The 20,796-nt window shown below is 34.6% G+C and overlaps 1 protein-coding gene across 1 annotated transcript in view; it reads left to right on the top strand.

Moving 5' to 3' along the window:
* The window catches only part of dgkb (diacylglycerol kinase, beta), a 96,768-nt gene that overhangs the window by 38,303 nt on the left and 37,669 nt on the right, over positions 1 to 20,796 (top strand). Inside the window, exon 19 of the mRNA XM_056474422.1 lies at positions 8,619 to 8,683. Within this exon, the coding sequence (XP_056330397.1) occupies positions 8,619 to 8,683 (65 nt within the window). The remainder of the gene's footprint in view (positions 1 to 8,618; positions 8,684 to 20,796) is intronic.

Genomic DNA, 20,796 nt, shown 5'->3' on the forward strand with positions numbered 1-20,796 from the left:
TGTAAAAAAAAAAAAAAGCCCACTGTACTATAAAAAGACAGTAATATTTAACTTAAAATGTTATGTTTTTGACAGTATTCAGATACAGTATCAATCAATATTAATTAATAAATGGATGAAATACAGCAAAACATATTTCATTTCCAGATGACAGTTTTCAAAAACTTTCTGAATTTCACAAATGATCGAAAGTAAAATGCTTTGAGTTATTAAAAAACAATAATTATAAAATTCAATAAAATCAAAATAGCAACATTTTCTAGTAAAACACACTACAAAGGATCCAAACTTTGGATTTGTTTATGGCGTAAAAATATTCAATGTCAAAAAATCTAAAAAGAAAAAGGCAGAAATAAATGTCTGATAATCAAGTATTGAAAGTGTTATAAAATCATCTCTGTTCTTCACACTAACGACAGTCTCATTGACGGATCGCCCTGTCATGTGCTATTTTGGCTAATTATCTACCATTTAAATACCGAAGTTGAAATATCCCTCTCCATCAGATGAAGGGTGTTATCATTTGGGCCGAGCCAGAAGCAAAAGACAGTCCCTAATCACACAGGATGGCCTAAGATCATGTCGTCTGTTTCTAATGACCCTGCGCTCACGTCAAAGCCATTACTCTCCCACTGACACTTGCACATCAGCCGCCGTAATTGGACTAAATGGTGAACTATGAGGGAACATTACACATGGCTCTTTATTAATTTGCTCAGCAGAGTTTTCGCGCTGGTAATTATCGGACAACGGCGGATGAAAGATGGCAGCTGACTGACTGACTGACTGTTGCAACTTGGGCTAGAGAGTCAATGAAAAAAAGGAGAAATGTGGATGGCAGAAGTGATGACGTCTGTCAAAAGACTTTGCTCTTGTGGTTTTTTGAGTAATCTTAACTATATTCATAACAAGCATCATCATTCATTAAATATAGAACTAAAAAGCCAAATGTTTAGTAGTAGTACTAGTAGTACTACTGCAACTACACTCACAAAATGGCTTTTTTCTGCTTGTTCAAACATCTTAATTAAACTGAGTTGAAACAATACAATTCAAAAGTTTTTTTGGGACAACTTAATTGTTTCATGTTCACTCCACTTAAATATTTTAAAACTATTAAGTTAACTTAATTGATTTGTGTTGGGACAACATGAAGAAACTGTGTGCAACCCAGTATTACTAGTTATCATCATCACCGTCATCACTGTAATGGTCAAACGCGTCTATCCAGCTTATGTTTACATTGAAAAACAAAAGAAAAGCAGAATGTTGCAGAGGAAAAAAACATTCTGTGTGAATGGCCCCTTATCCATATACAGTGACTCAAGGACTTGTCAATCTGATGGCACTGACATGTTTTTTGGACATACTGTAGATATTTATTTTTGAGAGATGAACTACAGATTTCAAGCGAGAGACTGGGTTTTGTTGTTTTGAGAAATGCACTTACTGTTTTTCAAATTTCAAAGATAATAATAATTCCTTACATTTAAATAGCACTTTTCTGGACACTCGATGGGCTTTACACATTGGGGGGAATCTCCTCTTCCAGCACCAGTGTGCAGCATCCACCTAAATGACGTGACGGCAGCCATATTGCACCAGCTAATTAGTGGAGAGGAGACAGAGTGATGAAGCCAATTATGATATGGGGCTGGTTAGAGACCTTGATTGACAAAGGCCAGTGGGCAAATTTGGCCAGGATGCCGGGGTTAAACCCTTACTCTTTTTCAAAGGACATCCTGGGTTTTTTAATGACCACAGAGAGTCAGGATCTTGGTTTAGCACAGTATAGAGTGTCCGTCAATATACTGGGGCATTAGGACCCACAACAGACCGCAGGTTGAGTGCCCCCTGCTGGCCTCACTAACACCACTTCCGGCAGCAACCATGCTTTCCCATGTGGTCTCTCATCCAACTGAACGGATGCAGCCCTGCTTAGCCCTGCATAGCCCTGCATAGCCCTGCAGCCTTGCTTAGCTTAGATGCTTAGGTGGAGACCCTCCACAACCCCCCCCCCCCTCCCCCCATGATTGTGAAACACTTTGCACCATATAAATACACATTACACTACATTACATTATGCTATGGCGGCCCCTGATAAATGAAGGGACTAAGCTGAAGGAGAATGAATAAATGAATAAAAATCTTAATTTTTTTACTGTTTTCTGTTTTGAGAGGGAAAGAAGCCAGATTTTTAGTAGTAGAAGTTTTAGTAATCATCATTATCATCATCATTAAATAATTGAAGAGTTCAGTTGCAATAACCTCTAAGTGCCATTTGAAATGTACATAGAAAATGAACATTTTTCTCAACCTATTTTGTTTATGTTGAGTAATTTAACTTTATAGAACTGGAAAAGGACTTATTCTTTGCCATAAAAGTGATATTACTGAACAAACACACAGGAGCCTGATAAAAATGCTCATTTTAGAGGAAAGCAGCAGTGCTATTAGTACTAGCAATAATAATAATAATAATAATAATAATAATAATAATAATAATAATGATAATGATAATAACAAATAACTTTTGAGGTAGAAAAGCTGCAATAAACAGCAATTGTTAACTTGAATTTTGTTTTAACAGTGTACATAAACTTTCAATGTCGTAGCTAAAACTAAAAAACAAGAAAGAAAGAAACAGTTAAGTAAATAAATGCATTTATCATCAGTTGTTGAGAAATAGAAGAAATGTGTAAAAATGTTTTTACAGGTGCACTAAAAAACGTTGTGGAAAAAAATAAACTAATAAATGAATATATTTTACACAATATAAAGTAGCATGCTTTGAATCATTAAATGTGAAATGTGATCATATATATATATAGGTTAATATTAAATGTGAAATTTTGAACTAGAAACACAATAATCATTAATCTCTCTGGACTTTATTTTAACAGTGTAGTAAAAGTCAAACTGTAGTCAAAGCTGAACTTTAAGCACTTTAGAAAATAGTTACAGAAATAAATTTCAGCTGAAATTAGACTAAATGTTAAACATTACATGTAACCCTTTATTAATTTGCTCAGCAGAGTTTTTACTCTGCTAATTATCAGACAGCGGTGGATGAAAGATAACTGACTGCTGCAACTTGAGTTTGAGAGTTAATAAAAAAAAGCAAAAATGTGGACGGCGGAAGCGATGACGTTTCTCAAAGGCCGAAGGGAGAGCGAGCCTTTGCTCTCGTGTTTTCATTTATCGTAAGAAAAGAGCGATATGATCTTTCAGATACACCTGTCATTTTGTCTTTCTTCTTGAAGAAAACGGAGGCTCTGGCGGGACCTGGGTCTCGCTTTGCTCTGCGGGTTTAAGAGATGTCAGCGATGAAGGAATTGATTTTGTTAAAGCGTTTGAGCCGTGAGCTAGCAGGGGGTCTTCGGTGTGGAGGTGGTTTCATTGGAGGGGCTGGATTCACAAATGCTCCTGACTGTGTGTTTGGGCTTGAGGGAGATGAGAGGGAGGCCCTCTTGGAGGAAGAAGAAGAAAGTTTCTGCAAGTTATGGTGTTTTTATCTTTGTTTTAACGGTCAAGTTCACTTGTACTTCTTTACTCTTGAATACACCTAGTCAGGTGGAAATGACCTGTTTGTGGAGCTCTTTGAGTTATTTTAGTATCACTGTTGTACTTTTGTAGTTTTATTATATTTAGAGATAGATATTTTATATATAGACTACCAGTGAACAAAAAATATTTAATGTTTTGAAGGACGTATCTTCTGTTCACCGAGGCTGCATTTATTTGATTAAATTTAAAAATAGATAAAACAGAGTAAAAACAGTAGTATTTTGAATTATTTAGCCATTTAGCTGATGCATTTGGCATTCAGCGATTTAACAGGAAGTGGCAATACACACAAGAAATCCTAGTTACACAAAGTAACTTGTGTTCAGAGAATTTAGTGCTAGAGTTTTTTTTTGAGAGAGAGCGAGAAAAAATGTTTCTACATGTGGTTTGTCTAGCCCACTCACCTGTGTGAAGCACACTTCATAAATGCACAATGTTTTTTTTAAACTGCTATTCGATCCTAGTTGTGTCATTTTGGTGACTGTCGCTTTAAATTCAAATAAGATTGTGCTCTTTCAAAAAGAGGGCAGAGTTACAAATGCCTGTGTCAACATAGAGGCAAATTAAAAATCGAGACTAACATGCTATGCTAATGAGGGAGTGACCGTCACTAATGGGCAGAGCTTTCCCACTCTGATGACACATACAAAGGGTGAATATCAATCATAGTGTTTCTGCAGACTGTTTTCATGAGGTGTGATTATACAAAAATGAAATTCATACAATTTTACCATCAGAAGCTGGTTATATTCACTGACTGTTGTCACACAATTGTGTTTAAACCCCTTATAAAAGTTATTTTTGCATAATAGGTCCCCTTGAAGTCTTTAAAAAGATTTAACAAAAATTGCTATAAATGGTTAAAGTTTTTGTTTAGTTCAGATGAGTAGAGGCTTGTACCCAAAATAGGATTACATACTGTACAGTAGGGGTGTCAAAATTAATTGTTTCTTCGGTGCACCGCGATGAAGACAGACAATTCGGTATCGGTTCAGTAATAATCATAACCGGTTATTATGTACTGACGTCATTTATCTCATATGCACTCTGTCGCAAGGGAGGCGAGCGCGGGTATTTACTACACTACAGGCGCCAACTATTTAAAAACTTCACTGTGTGTGTGTTTTCTGGAAAGTCTTTCACTGGCACTTACAGCAGAAGCCCCTATTTCTCTGTGATTGGGGGAATGAAAGTGAACTCCATTTCTCTTTCTCTCACTGTGGCCCATTTCACCTGCTGGCATGAGTTTTCCTCCCCTCTCTTTTCCTCTCAGCTGTATGCATTCCCGAGGCTGTACCTGTGCATTGTCGCGGGACCCGACCAGATTTCATGCGGCGCGGGAATAAATTTCCTAATAAAAGCGCGGGAGCGGTCGGTAACTCTGGTGTAATTTTAACATGAGTGGGCGGTCTCACAATATCGCTCCTAAGCGAGCAAGCAAGCGCGCGTGGCGTGTGTGTGTGTGTGTGCGTGTGTGTGTGTGCGCGTGTGTGTGTGTGTGTGTGTGTGCGTGTGTGTGTGTGTGTGTGTGTGTGTGTGTGTGTGAGTGAGTGCGCGTTTGTGTGCGTGTTCATGCATGCGCGTGTGTGTGTGTGTTTGTTTGGTGCTGTCTATGTTTGTGTATATGTGTGAATGAGAGACAGTGTGGTGCTGTGTGTGTGTTTATACAGACAGCTTGTTACAGCCACCCCCAAAATACAACACTGTGTATGGAAAGCATCGTCAATGCACCGTGATGCACCGAAATATCGAATTGAACTGAATCTATGGCATGATAATCATAACCGAACCGTGAGACCAGTATAGGTTCACACCTCTACTGTACAGTACGTCACACCTTAACAAGTGGATACAGTACAATAGCAGTAAACATTTTGGGTACATGCATGCAAAATACACACAAGTTAATCTAAACCAGAGATGCCCAATCTAGGGCCAAAGTTGGCCCATGGTAACCTTTGATTTGACCCACCATCCTGTCTGAGAGAAGAGGCAGAATTATGAGGATGGTTTAAAGATTGTAATTTCTAATTTAATGTAACCTGTTTGTTTGTTTGTTTGTTTGTTTGTTTGTTTGTTTGTTTGTTTGTTTGTTTGTTTGTTTGTTTGTTTGTTTGTTTGTTTGTTTGTTTGTTTGTTTGTTTGTTTAGCAATAAAACTAGCTACAAAAAAATGAACTGAAATGAAATGTTTTAATGAAATGATGTGAAGTCTGATTGTTTTTTTTTTTTTGTTAAAATATGCGTACCGTGACCTGGCGGATAGCGGACAATGCATCATTGAGCAATGAAAGCAAAGGCAGATTCTGCTTGACTAGTGTTTTCAGCACTGGACTCCACTGTGTTATAAATTGTTTGTATTTTATTCTAATAAGTTATATTTAACATTTATACTACGTTAGTTAATATGATTTAAAGTAATGTTTTCGATTTATTTTTAAACATTATAAAGGAAATCACCAACGGCAACTTTATCTTTCGTTCTACAGCTCTCAATGATATTTGATTTTTGACTATTCATACGAAAAAGTTTGTGCCCCCCGGATCAAAACCCATAACTCCTGATGTCGGAGTGGAGAAATACACACGATGAGCGCCAGCAGAGATGCAGCATCCTGTGTGTGTGTGTGTGTGTGTGTGTGTGTGTGTGTGTGTGTGTGTGTGTTTAATTAGCTGAAGCACGTGTTCAGTCCTCTTGTCAATACTCATCATCGCTGGCTTGAACACCAGCAAAGAATCACAAACACCTTTTCTGTTAAACCACATACATATGCATGGAGCTAAAGCTATGCTAAAAATATTTGGCAAGTATTTCTAAAAATATTTGGCTTTGTAGCTTTTTATTTGATGGATAATAAAGGGAATGATGATTATTATTATCTCTACTAATTATTACTACAACCTATTTTTTATTAATTCACTTTTATGCACAATTGAAGTCAAAATTATTCACCCTCCTGTGAATTTTGCTTTTCCCAAATGATAAGAGTAAGGGCAGTTTTACACTATTTCCTATAATATTTTTTCTTCTGGGGAAAGTCTTATTTGTCTTATTTCGGCTAGAATAAAAGTAGTTTTTAATTTTTTTTATCAGTCAATATTAATAGCCCCCTTAAGCAATAAATTATTTTCGATTGTCTACAAAATAAACCATTGTTATACAGTACAATGACTTGCCTAATTACCCTAACCGTAACCTAATTAACCTAGTAAAACCTTTAAATTGCACTTTAAGCTGAATGCTAGTATGTTGAAAAATATCTAGTAAAATATAGCAAAGATAAAATCAGTTATTAGAAATTAATGTTTAGAAATGTAGAAAAAAATCTTCTTTCTGTTAATATACTGGGGGCTAATAATTCAGGAGGGCTAATAATTCGGACTTCAACTGTATGTTGTAACTTCTAAAGGGGTGATCCACAGTGTATTTTTTAAGGCTTGGTTGTGTTTATAAGATGCAAAGCAATGAGTGCTCGTGCTTTACTTGTAGAAAATCACATTATTTTTTCATTTATCTTACTTTGATTATATACAGCTACTCTGCTAACAAAATAACGACTGTCATATTTCCTAGTTCTTTCGAAAGACATGCCCTCAAGAGGCTCTTATTGGTCAGCTAACATAGTATGCTGTGATTCGCAGATCGGCTCCACGTCGCCACATCCCGACCCTACAAACATGCGCTTTTGCGCTGTGTAAACAGCCAGTTTGCCTGAATCAGACAGAAAAAAAGAGCACACAGCTGAACCTCAAGCCTTCTCTCAGAAATAAAATCTGACGATTCTCTTTCATATATATTCGGATTTGAAGCATGTGTAAATAATATGAAACATTCACATATCTTTTGCAAGTTTGTTATTTGAGAGATGTAGAACACACGGAAAGTGTCTGCATAGAGAGACACTGTAGCGCTGCTGAAGATTGTGGGTGTTTACAGCGGTTTGACTGATAAATATGAATTTGTATCTAAATTGTTAGCGGTGCCAAACAGCATTTCCCATTGTTTACATCCTTGTTTATGTCCTCGCTACAACATACCGTTAACGCTAGAAACTGTGCGTGTAATAGATCAATTTTAACAAATAAAACACTTACAGGTTGTGGCTCACAATCCACAGTTTCATCGGTTGGAAGAGTTTTAACTGAATCCAGCACTGGCATTCTGGAAGCTGTCCTTTGTTAAATGCAAGCTATATATATATATTTATAATTCTCTGGAACATTATTAAAATGAAATTGTAAGCACTTCTCTCTTTGTGTCGTGTCCTTTGGAAGCAAAACACAGAAACAGAAGAAGCTCTGTGGAAATAGCAGCGTTTGTACGCCATTTTAGCTTTCCCTGCTATAACATTACAGCGCCTCTGGCCACAGCCCTTCACTGCGTTGGGTGTAAATGCGCGTATTTTATATTTTAATGCGTGTGGTAAATGCGCGTAAACTGAAGCATTTGTGATCTCACTTACCCGGATGTATTTTTTTGTAGTCTCCAAACTTCGTTCGCTGTAGGCTTTACTAAGCCACTTCTGTAAAAGCCAATGTCTCCCTTTGCTTTGAACTTCTTAGCATCTTACATTCAGAAATGTTGTTTATGTTCACACAGCTATTACACATCAACAAAAGTTTAAAATATGATATAGTAGTGGACCACCTCTTTAACATTTGGTGTAACAGTCTAATTATCAAAAAAAAGTCAACTTTTGGCTGTCATTTTCGGTCTGTATATGCAGCACCAGAGTTTTGTCTGATTTTAAAACACATTCATCTGGTTTTAAAATAAACACGTCTCTGTCTGCGACGGCTCTGACGTGAGGCTTTTGTTTCTAGCTAATGGCCCATGATAAAACCATCACGAAACTATTCAATGCGATCCTCAATCTGTTGTCTTTTCATCTTCACGCAGCTGTTTTTGACAAATTCAAGATTCCCAGACCCAGATGCACCGCAAATCTGACACATGAGCATAATACGTCAAAAAGCTCCTAACGAAGCATTGTCAGATGCCGGTATATAAAGCTGATCTGATTTGCTTTTTTTCTTCTTCTCCTTTTGCAGGATGCATCCATCGCTCATCGTTTCCACATTATGAGAGAGAAGCATCCAGAAAGGTTTAACAGCAGGTACCGCTCTCTTTTTTTTCTGTGTTTTTGCACCAAACACTTGAGCAACGCTGCATCTTAACTCAAACCATTTTGGATGTGGTGTCAATCTGTCTGATGGGTTACAGTCAGTTAATGCTCTTTCTCCATCAGGTGTGTCTTTGAGGCTCCCAAAGTGCTTTTAAATACACTTAAATTAGATGATTGAGTCGCTGAATTGTTATTGGTCTAAAAAGCATACCTTGATAAAATAATAAAAAATAAATGATAAAATATTGTTATAAGGTCAAGACTAATATATTGCTATTATAATTAATATATAATTCTAAACAGCATGATGAAAATCAAGTAGCAGTGTGATATATCTGTATATTAGTACTGCTATGATTGAACCGTAAGTAATGTGAGATGTGTTGATATACAGTTAAATATACAGTTTAAGTCAGAATTATTAGCCCCCCTTTGAGTTTTTTTTTTTATATTTCCCAAATGATGTTTAACATTGCATGGAAAATTTCACAGTATGTCTGATAATATTGTTTCTTCTTATTATTAAAGTCGTAATTGTTTTATTTAGGCTGGAATAAAAGCAGTTTTTAATTTTTATTAATTATTATTAACCCCTTTAAGCTGTATTTTTTAATAGTCTACAGAAGAAACCATCATTATACAATAACTTGCCTAATTACCCTAACCTGCCTAGTTAACCTAATTAACCTAGTTAAGCCTTTAAATGTCACTTTAAGCTGTATAGAAGTGTCTTGAAAAATATCTAGTCAAATATTATTTACTGTCATCATGGCAAAGATAAAATAAATCAGTTATTAGAAATGAGTTATTAAAACTATTATGTTTAGAAATGTGTTAAAAAAAATCTTCTCTACATTAAACAGAAATTGGGGAAAAAAATAAACAGGGAGGCTATTAATTCAGGGGGACTAATAATTCTGACTTCAATTGTATATTGTCAGTCTTGCCATGAAATAGCCAAATCACAAGGCTGCTCTCTTGTGAGCTGTTATATTTGAATTTGAGAATGGGTAGATAATGGTGTTCTTGTGCCAAAAAAATGTGGCCTATCTGGTTGAGTTTTTATTATACAATATTTATTCTGATGATTTTAAATCTTGCACCTAAGCAATTTCAAAATACAGAAACTAATAAAATGCTAGTAAATCTGCCTCTAAAAATTTATTAAAACTAACTGAATTTGAAAACAAAAAGTCAAAACGAAATAAGAACTACAACTAATGAAAAATCCAAAACTATTATAACCTTGACCTACCCACCTCCTTCCCTAAAACCAACCGATAGTGTTTTCAAAAGCAAACGAGAAGTAAAAAGCCATCCCAGCCATGTGCTTATATCACAATTTTACACTGCTTTTTTTGTTTTGTTTTACCTGGTTTCTGGAACCATCCTTTACCATACTTGAACCTGGTCCACTCCACTCTGTGGCAAACTACTGAGCAAACTGGAGGTTTTTGTTTTATTCATTTATTTTTTTTATTGAACATAGAGTCTATATGGAGGTGAGTGATCAGCGGTACAACATGAAAATGGTACAGAAGTTGTCTGTGGTGTCATTTACACACAAAATTCGGCCACATGTAGACATTTTGGTGTTCTCAATTATGTAACCCTGGCACATATTCCCAATCAACATGTCTTGTTTTTCTTAACTTGCAGCACATTTGAGCTCTTTTGGCCACCATATAGACTTCTATTGGAGTTACTCAGTTGACAAAGGCTTACTTATATATTTGCAAAAACAGATTTATTTGATTAAATCCTGTTCATTTAGGACCAGCAGCCTTTTATGAAGCGTGGTGCAACAGATGTAGGTGCTCCTTTGTGCTGGAGTGTTTTATTCTGTGCTGAAAGGATCTGAGTGATGTGGAACATCTGTGATTCGCCCACAATGTGTGCACCTTCTAATGATGAGCAAATTTGAAATCTATGCTCCCATTAATATTTCATGTCCCAATAAGTCAGTACGAACGCAGGCGAGTAATTGGTCGGGTAATTGAATTTGCTTGGGTAGTTTGACATCATTTTTCCATCACCGTGATGACACAAGACCTTCAGGAGAGTCTTTTAATAATCAAATGATAATTATACTTTGTACGTGCGATCCTATATTTCAGACCTAGCGTGCGGATAACATTTTAATTTTAGGAATTATGATTGGTCAGGAGTAGGAAGGCACAAATGCCTTTGTTTGCAGGACTGTGTGTTGATGCTGATTCTGATCTGTGTGGATTTATGTAAAGAATCTGCTCATGTTCGGGAAAAAAAAACATGTGTACAGGAGCTGTTTTATACCACCGTGCCTTTTGAATAATGATTAAGATATTTTAAGAAAATTATACCATCTGTTATTTGAATTCGATAAATAATTCACATGAGAGAATGGGTTTAGATCTCTCTATTTCATAGTATCTTTTCTCTCTTAATAATGTATGATCATAGTTAGGAAAGTATTGCAGATTTTTTTTCTTGGATTTTTATAGGAACCTTTGTCCTTTAAAAATATGTAGCTGTTTTAATATATCATCATATTAGTGAAGTGAAGGCTGTGATATCTCGTTCACATTTAAAGGCGCTTGAGGATTTTTTTACGTTGAAGCACCGTAGCCTTCAACTATTATATTATAATTATATTATATTATATTATTATATCATTATTTATATTTTATTATTATAAACTATTATTAAAAATTTTATAGGTTATTTTATATTCATAAGGTTTTGGCATTTTGTTAGATAAATAAAGTGAATACCACAAATTGCAATGAAATCAGTGTTAAAGGGCCATGAAACAAACCCCCTGTCTCAGCAGGGTTGTTTTCACACCTCTAGTTTGAAAAAAGTCAAGAAAGTGGGTGAGTCTAGCTTTGTTTAGGTGGGAGTGTCGAGTGGCAAAAGAGGGAAGGGTTTGCATAAAAAGGGTAGTTTTCGGTTCGAGCACGCACAGATTTTCACTGAGGCAAAACAACACACAGATGCAGGGAAGAAAGACAGTGACTATGTTTACATGAACATCAGTAATCGATGCCAAATTCTTAATTTGTCGATTTTTAACTGCAGTTTGGTACTTTCACTATCATGCAGGAATATTTCAAGCCTGCCTACCGTGAGAAACGAGATATTGGATGCGAGGAACTGCTGGAAGAGTGTTGTATTAATGGAATGTTTGAGACCGCATGCCATATGGGAGAAAAAACTCTAGATAGACTATCCTGTCACAAACTGTGGCGAAAATCTTACACAATGATAATAGTTTGATTAAGGTGTTTATATGTTTACATTCGGAGAGCAGCATTTACAGTGGATCTTTCAGACCATAACACTGTAGTGATAATAGCGTACTGTAACTTAGTAACTAAATCATGTTGACTATGGAATGTCTTTAAAAACTGAAAGAGTACTGCTGAAGATACTAACTAACTTTGCCTCTGAATAAACAAAAACAGTGAACATTGATTACACACTTACCAAATCTGTAGAGACAGGGCACTCAACAACAACTGGAAATGCGGGGTTTTTTTTTTAAAGAGACGAGCGGCAAATCTGGATTTGATCATTTCCAGATGCAAAAAGCTCTCGGGTAAAAGATGCTTCTTATAAACGTAAGAAAGAAAGAAAAATCCTTCCCTCTTTCTTTCTTTCTTTCTTTCTTTCTTTCTTTCTTTCTTTTTACTTCTTTCCTACCTTCCTTCCTTCATTTATTTTCTTTCTTTCTTTCTTTCTTTCTTTTTACTTCTTTCCTACCTTCCTTCATTTATTCTTTCTTTCTTTTTTCTTTCTTTCCTTTTTCATTCTTTCTTCCTTTCATTCATTCTTTCTTTTTTCTTTCTTTCTTTTTCTTTCTTTACTTCTTTCCTTTCCATTCAATTCAATTCACCTTTATTTGTATAGCGCTTTTACAATGTAAATTGTGTCAAAGCAGCTTTACATAAAAGAACATAGTAAATTGGAACAGTGTAGTTCAGTTTGTAGTGTTTAAGTTCAGTTCAGTTTAGCTCAGTTCAGTGTGGTTTAAAATCACTACTGAGAGTCCAAACACTGAAGAGCAAATCCAATGATGCGTAGCTCCACCGATCCCAAACCATGGCAGCTAGAGACGACAGCAGAGAGGGAAAAAAAACTTCACTAATTGGCGAAAGTTAAAAAAAAACCATGAGTGAAACCAGACTCGGTTGGCCATTTTAATTTCACCGCTGGCCAAACGTCAAAGACTCGTCTGTCCCAGGAGCGTCACAGGAATCAGTCTCATTGTAGCGAGACAGAAGGTTGGTTAGATAAACAGGAGCTAGATTATTTAAAGCTTTATATGTAAGAAACAATATTTTAAATTCAATACGAAACTTAACAGGCAGCCAGTGTAAGAAGGATAAAATTGGGGCGATGTGATCACATTTTGTAGACCTGGTAAGAACTCTGGCAGCATCATCTTCCTACTTTTTTCTTTTTCCTTTTTCCTTCTTTATTTCTTTTCTTTCTTTCTTTCTTTCTTTGTTTCTTTCTTTCTTTCTTTCTTTCTTTCTTTCTTTCTTTCTTTCTTTCTTTCTTTCTGTCTAATATTTAAATGAAGGAAACATATGTCAGGCATATTGACCAAACCAGGATTACTTCAGTGAATCTACATTTTTTGTTTTGGATTATGCATAATTATATATTATAAAATACTTTTAGACTATTAGCTGTACTGTAGTTGTCTATAGTATTACTGTACTTCATTCTAGCAAGCTGAATCCTGAGTCCATGGGCAAAATTTTGCATTCTCCTTCCTAAAATGCCATTGCATTAAAATTAGCATCTTTTTATTGTGCAACCTTTTTTGGCTGTTTTCTCTGTGCAACTTTTCCACTCCACTTTTCCCCCCAGTTCACACCCCCTGTTAGTGTATGTCATTGCATTGACCTTAGCGACATCGCAAATATTTGATCGGCTTAATGAGCAACCCAACAATGGCCAATTGGTTTTTAATTATAACACGACATCATCTTGTTGATAGCGGACGCGGGGTCTTGAGCGAAAAGGCTCCCTGGTTTTATTTGCACCTCGGGTGATTACCAGGAGGAAGGTGAGAAGATTTGACACTTTGCAGATAGATTAATTTACTGCTGGAGTAAGACCAGAGGGTGATAATGAGGTCGAGGATTAAAAGCAGACAATCAGAGCGGCAGCGTCGCGTGGACTCGCGAAAGTCACTGATCGTTCATGCGCTTCCGAGACAATCTCTGTCTTCAAGATCAGGCCAAGAGGGAGAAAACAAAGTCTCTCTGTTGTCTTTGCTTTTGTCAACTTTTGTGTTATATATGGCATCTTTTTTTTAGAGTTTTGGTGTTGTGGTTTTCCCCAACAGAGAATATTTGTGTTAAAGGGCTAGTTCACCCAAAAGTTCTGTCATCATTTACTTAATCTTGACTTGATCCAAAGCAGTTTGAGGTTTTTGTTGTTGTGTTGAACACAAAAGAAGATATTTTGAAGAATGTTGGAAACTGGTAAGTTCCATAGTATTTGTTCTTTACTACGGAAGTAAATGGTTACCGGGTTTCAACATTCTTCAGAATATATTCATTTGTGCACACAACTTGTACGTTTTTTCTGCATTTGAAAGCCTTTTACAGTATGTGACACAGATCTCAAATTAGGTTACGGAGATTTTGTAATAATAATAAAATGAATAAGACTTAAATGATCAGGTGGTAACTGAAATGTTGTATTAATTTTAAATCATTTTAGATGCTCTCACTTTGATTTCTAAACCTGAAATATTTTCTATTAAAAAATTTGTTTACGTTTGTTTTATCACTGTACACTATTTTTTATATCTAATTAACTTTATCATGTTTATTTCTTGAAAATAAAAAAATACATTTACTTACATATGTAAATAAAATGTAAAAAAAAACTCCCAAAAAGTTCCATCATAACTGTAAATTACATTTGTCAATGACATGTTTGTGTTGTGAGAAAATGCAGCATTTTTTTCGTAATTTCTTTGTGTTGTGAGAAAGTGCAGCTCGTTTTCGTAAACTGTGTTGTGAGAAAATGCAGCGCTTTTTGTAATTTGTTTGCGTTGTGAGAAAATGCCGCGTGTTTTCGTGATTTGTTTGTGTTGTGAGAATGCAGTGTGATTTCGTAATTTGTTTGGGTTGTGAGAAAATGTAGCGCGTTTTTGTAAATTGTTTGTGTTGTCAGAAAAGGCAGCACGTTATCATAAATTGTTTGTGTTGTGAGAAAATGCAGTGTGTTGTCGTAATTATTTGTGTTGTGAGAAAATGCAGCGTTTTCATAAATTGTTTGTGTTGTGAGAAAATGCAGTGTGTTTTCGTAATGTGTTTGTGTTGTGATAAAATGCAGCACATTTTCGTAAATTGTTTGTGTTGTGAGAAAATGCAGCGCGTTTTCGTAAATTGTGTTCTGAGAAAATGTAGTGCGTTTTCGTAAATTGTTTGTGTTGTAAGAAAATGCTGTGCATTTTTGTAAATTGTGTTCTGAAAAAATGTAGCGCGTTTTTGTAAATTGTGTTGTGAGACAATGCAGCGCATTTTCGTAAATTGTGTTCTGAGAAAATGTAGCACGTTTTCAGAAATTGTTTGTGCTGTGAGAAAATGCAGTGCGTTTTCGTAAATTGTTTGTGTTGTGAGAAAATGCAGCTCGTTTTCGTAAATAGTTTGTGTTGTAAGAAAATGCAGCGCGTTTTCGTAAATTGTGTTCTGAGAAAATGTAGCGCGTTTTTGTAAATTGTTTGTGTTGTGAAAAATTGCAACGCGTTTTCATATATTGTTTGTGTTGTGAGAAAATGCAGCACGTTTTCGTGTATTGTTTGTATCGTAAGAAAATGCAGCAAGTTTTCATAAATTGTTTGGGTTGTGAGAAAATGCAGCGCGTTTTTGTAAATTGTGTTCTGAAAAAATGTAGCACGTTTTCGTAAATTGTGTTGAGAGAAAATGTTGCGCGTTTTCGTAAATTGTGTTCTGAGAAAATGTAGCACGTTTTTGTAAATTGTTTGTGTTGTGAAAAATTGCAACGCGTTTTCATATATTGTTTGTGTTGTGAGAAAATGCAGCGCGTTTTCGTGTGTTGTTTGTATCGTAAGAAAATGCAGCAAGTTTTCATAAATTGTTTGGGTTGTGAGAAAATGCAGCGCGTTTTTGTAAATTGTGTTCTGAAAAAATGTAGCACGTTTTCGTAAATTGTGTTGAGAGAAAATGTTGCGCGTTTTCGTAAATTGTTTGTGTTGTGAGAATGTAGCGCGTTTTCGTAAATTGTGTTCTGAGAAAATGTAACGCATTTTCGTAAATTGTTTCAGTTGTGAGAAAATGCAGCCGTTTTTTAATGTGTATGCGTTGTGAGCATTTGCAGCACATGTGCTGTCAAACAGATGAAGATCTTTTCTTAATTTGCTGGTGTCTTTTGTAATTGCACATCTTTTCTTAAATTGCAGCACGTTAACTCAATTCCTTCATGTTGTTGTAACACAAATCTATTGTGGGGAACCCAGCATTTTTAGTGTAAGAGTCACATTTTTAAAAAACGTATTTATTAGTTTTTTGTAGACTTTTAAAACTAATTCAAGACTTCCTGTCATTAATGATTGCAATGTAATCTTTTCCTTTCCACATTCACACCAAATATGAAATATGTCATTAACCTGTAACTTAATTTTAACCATGCAAAACTGACCAGTGATGAGCAGTCGAGCTCTACCGAGTCTTCTTAAAAACAGCCCATTATTCTATTATAATTATTCTCTCTTTAACCTTTCTTGGAGTCGAAGGGAGGCTGAACCATAGAGGGCCGTTTAGCGTAATGAGGGCCCTCATCAAAAAGCTATTGCAGGAGCAAAGACTATTTGACCCACTGCTCTCTCTGTGTCACACACACACACACACACACTCACACACATGTAAGCCATCCCAGCAGAGCCCTGGGCACCACCGCTATGCACACTGCTCCTCATTTGAAATCAAATCGCTGGTCTGACTGGGATGTCATCTATAATTAATGAGCACTTCAGAGTGTAATTTATTGAGATCTCACCTGTGGCCCCGTCTCCATCCCTGCTGGACTTTCAGAGGCCTCCCAGGTCCACCATCCACCTCCTCATGTTCACACACCGCATGGGTACAGAAATAACAGACGGAGACACCAGACGGCGACAGCACTTCACATAGCCTCTGGTACTGAGATGCATTTTCAGAAATCGGATCACAAGTGGATGAAGCTAAATGAGGTTTAAAATGTTGTGAGCTTGTCCACTTTTAAACACTTATAGAAGTAGTGTATTTCATAATGTTTACATAGTAATGTAATGTATGGTTAAATGTAATCTGGGAACCATAGAAAACCTACACTGTAAAAAATGCTGGGTTCACCCCAATTCCTTCTTGTTATCCCAACACAAATCGATTAAGTTCACTTAATTGTTTTTACAAATTTAAGTGGAGTGAACATAAAACAATTAAATAGTTCCAAAAAACTTAAGAAGTGTGTTGACTCAGCTCAGTTTAACCATATATATATATATATATATATATATATATATATATATATATATATATATATATATATATATATATATATATATATATATATATATATATATATATATATATATATATATATATGTATGTATGTATATATATGTATGTATATGTATATGTATATGTATGTATATGTATATGTATATGTATATATATATATATATATGTATATATATATATATATATATATACATATATGTATATGTATATACATATATGTATATGTATATATATATATATACATATATGTATATGTATATATATATATATATATATATATATATATACATATACATATACATATACATATACATACATATACATATACATATACATACATATATATACATACATACATATATATATATATGTATATGTATTTCTTTGTGTACTTTGTGCCTTCTGAATTAAAGGGGATCATTATGGGATGTGTTGTCAGAAAATGCATCAAAACCAGGTATTCGTACTTTGTTCTAAAATACATGGATTTTTGAGTTTCACCAATGCAAACAGTGTATTGTACACATTACTTTCATAATGTAGACAGTATAATAATATTGTAATGTGTGGTTGAATGCATTCAGACAGCCATAGAAAACACTCTCTGTCCTCTGAATTGCACAAAATAAGGTATTCATACTTTGTTGCTTTGTACCAAAACACATCGATTGCAAAAATTGAAGTTTCTCTCATGCGAATGTGTAGTTTCAACAAAACGCAAAACACTGCTTTCATAATGTAGATATAACAGTGTACTATAATGTAAATGCATTCAGACAGCCATAAAAAACCTACACTGTAAAATATGCTGCGTTTCCCACAATTACTTCATGTTGTCCCAACATGTTTTTAGAAATGAAAGTGGATCGAACATCAAACAATTAAGTTTTCTCAAAAAAATTTTTTTTTTAATTTAAAAAAACTCAAGAATTGTTAATTCGGCTCATTTTAAGCAAAAATATGTATTTTTGAGTGTACTACTCTCTGCATTCGGAGTGATTATTGTGGAAAACGCACCAAAACAAGATATTCATACTTTCTTATTTTGTTCTAAAATACATGGAAGTTTCGTGCGGATGTGTAGCGTTTCAACAAAAACTGTATTGTAGACGTTACTTTCATAATGTAGACATAATAATGTACCGTAATGTGTGGTTAAATGCATTCAGACAGGCATAAAAAAAACCTACACTCTGTCTTCTGAATTAAACGTGATCATTGTGGGATGTGTTGTCAGAAAGCGCACCAAAACAAGGTATTCGTACTTGTACCAAAACACATTTATTGCAACAATTTAAGCTTCACTTATGTGAATGTGTCATGTGAATGAGTATCAACAAATTTTGAGCACAAATGGTGACAAGAGGCACACATTAATATCAGGTGGAAACTTTAATGTTTAAATCTGTAAAGATTAAAAATCTAATAAATTATTAGAAATTAGTAATGAATGTGGATACTGTAGTGTAAAGTCATGTGGATAACCAATTACTCTGTTTGGAACTTTATTGTTTAAAACTTTATTGTCCCAGTTAGGGAAATTTGTCTTGGGCTCTTGCCCTCAGCTGCAGTCATCACAAACATAAAAAAAAAAAAACAACAATACAACATACAAAAAACAAAAGTATTAAATAAAAGTTACATGCCTCTCTACATATATAGACACGTAAATAAGCAAAAACAGATACTCTCAGTCTAAACCACCAATATTATTTAATAGCTTAATGCTCATAGGATAAAAAGAATTCTTATATCTGTTTAATCTACAGCAAGGTACTCTGAACCTTTTCCCCTAAGGCAACAACTCGTATTCCTTGTGCAGAACATGTGATGCGTCACAAACTATTAGTTTAGCACATATTCATGCGTCCTGTTCATACATATCCTGCAGTGACATCAACTCTGATACACCAATCATTTTCCAGGCAGTGTGACTAAAATCAAACAAACTACTTTAGATATCAGCTGCACAGACAAGTTGCCGAACCAGGCTGTGATGCCGTACCTTATTAAACACTCAAACACAAATATATAAATATATCTGTGTGTGTTAGTGGTGGGCTGTTATTGCCGTTAACGCGAGACTTTTATTGCACGATAAAAAAAATATAGCCGTTAATCTTTTCTCAAAGTTGGGTTGGGAGCTGGGTCTATTCTACACAAGCTATGACTGACAAAAAGTGCCCTTCTGAATCAAATCAGCAGGCAGTTTCACTTTAACTCATGAACATTTCATTCATGCCCTCGTGACAAACTGGGGTATTAGACGCAAATAAGGAGTAAGGACTGGTGAGAGTGTTATGGAATTTAATAACGGACCCCAAATGGAAAGAAAAAAAACATGTTTAACTGAATAAAGAGTTAGTAAACACAACTACATCTCATTGAACATCATTTATTTTCATCACCAATTATCATAGTAGAACAGTTTCTCAAGCAGTTTGTGATGCATAATGGAAACAGGAGATGAGCCCCTGCTTCAATGTGCCACCTGTCTTCAACAGAGTCTGGCTTGAGAAACCCATTCTCAAAGACTTATTATTTGGGTAGCACACACATTCTGAATGCCTTCGGCAGAATTTAAATGAGCCATTTTAATCTTGATTAATCTAGATTAATTCCAAGATTAATCTAGATTTTAAAAATGTATCTATGCCCACCTATAATATATGTATGTATCATACAGTGCTCAGCATATACGAGTAAACCCCATTTTGAAAATTTCCATTTTTATTTATTTCTTAGTGAATATGGATAATATATGTTGGTGCATTTAAACAAAACAGATTTAATAAACAGATATATTTATTAAAATAATATTTTAGTCACAAAGCATCTTTAGAAATGAAAGATAAAACATTTAAATTCAAGCAAAATATTGGGGAAAAAATGACAAACTACAACATTTCAATAAAATAGTATTTATTTTTTAGTTTCTCTTGATTTTTTCTATTTTTGAAATTTGTATTTAATATTTTTCCATGACATAAATTTGGCCTACTAAGTTTTGAACCATAATTGTAAGTTATTTTGTTAGATTAGCTCCAGATTTGGCTTCAGTACTGGCTAATCTAATGTATATGCACAAATATACTATTGTAAAGCATCCCATAGAAAATATTAATTTAAATGAGAGATTTTTTAGGGGTGTACTCATATATGCTGAGCACTGTATATGTATTTACATGTATACTGTATATAAGCTAAAATAGTAAAATATACAGTACAGTTATGAAATAAAAACTGTTTTATATGCTGATTTGGTGCTTAGGAATCTTTTCTTATTAATTGCAACATTAAACATAGTTGAGTTGCTCAATTATTTCTTTATTTTTTGGAGGAAAACCTGGTGCAGTTTTTTTGCTGAGAATTGAGTTTAAAGCAAAAGCATTGATTAGATATACAACTATTTGTTAAATAAAATAAATATTCTTACTAAATACTACTAAATATAATATAAATATATGATATATATAATTTTCTTACTAAATATAACATAAATGATTCTTACTAAATACAATTCCATACAATTTTAAAACTATAAGATCACTTCATGGGGATAAAAACCACACAAAT

This window comes from Danio aesculapii, chromosome 15 (assembly GCF_903798145.1).
Source record: "Danio aesculapii chromosome 15, fDanAes4.1, whole genome shotgun sequence".
NCBI classification, from domain to species: domain Eukaryota; kingdom Metazoa; phylum Chordata; class Actinopteri; order Cypriniformes; family Danionidae; genus Danio; species Danio aesculapii.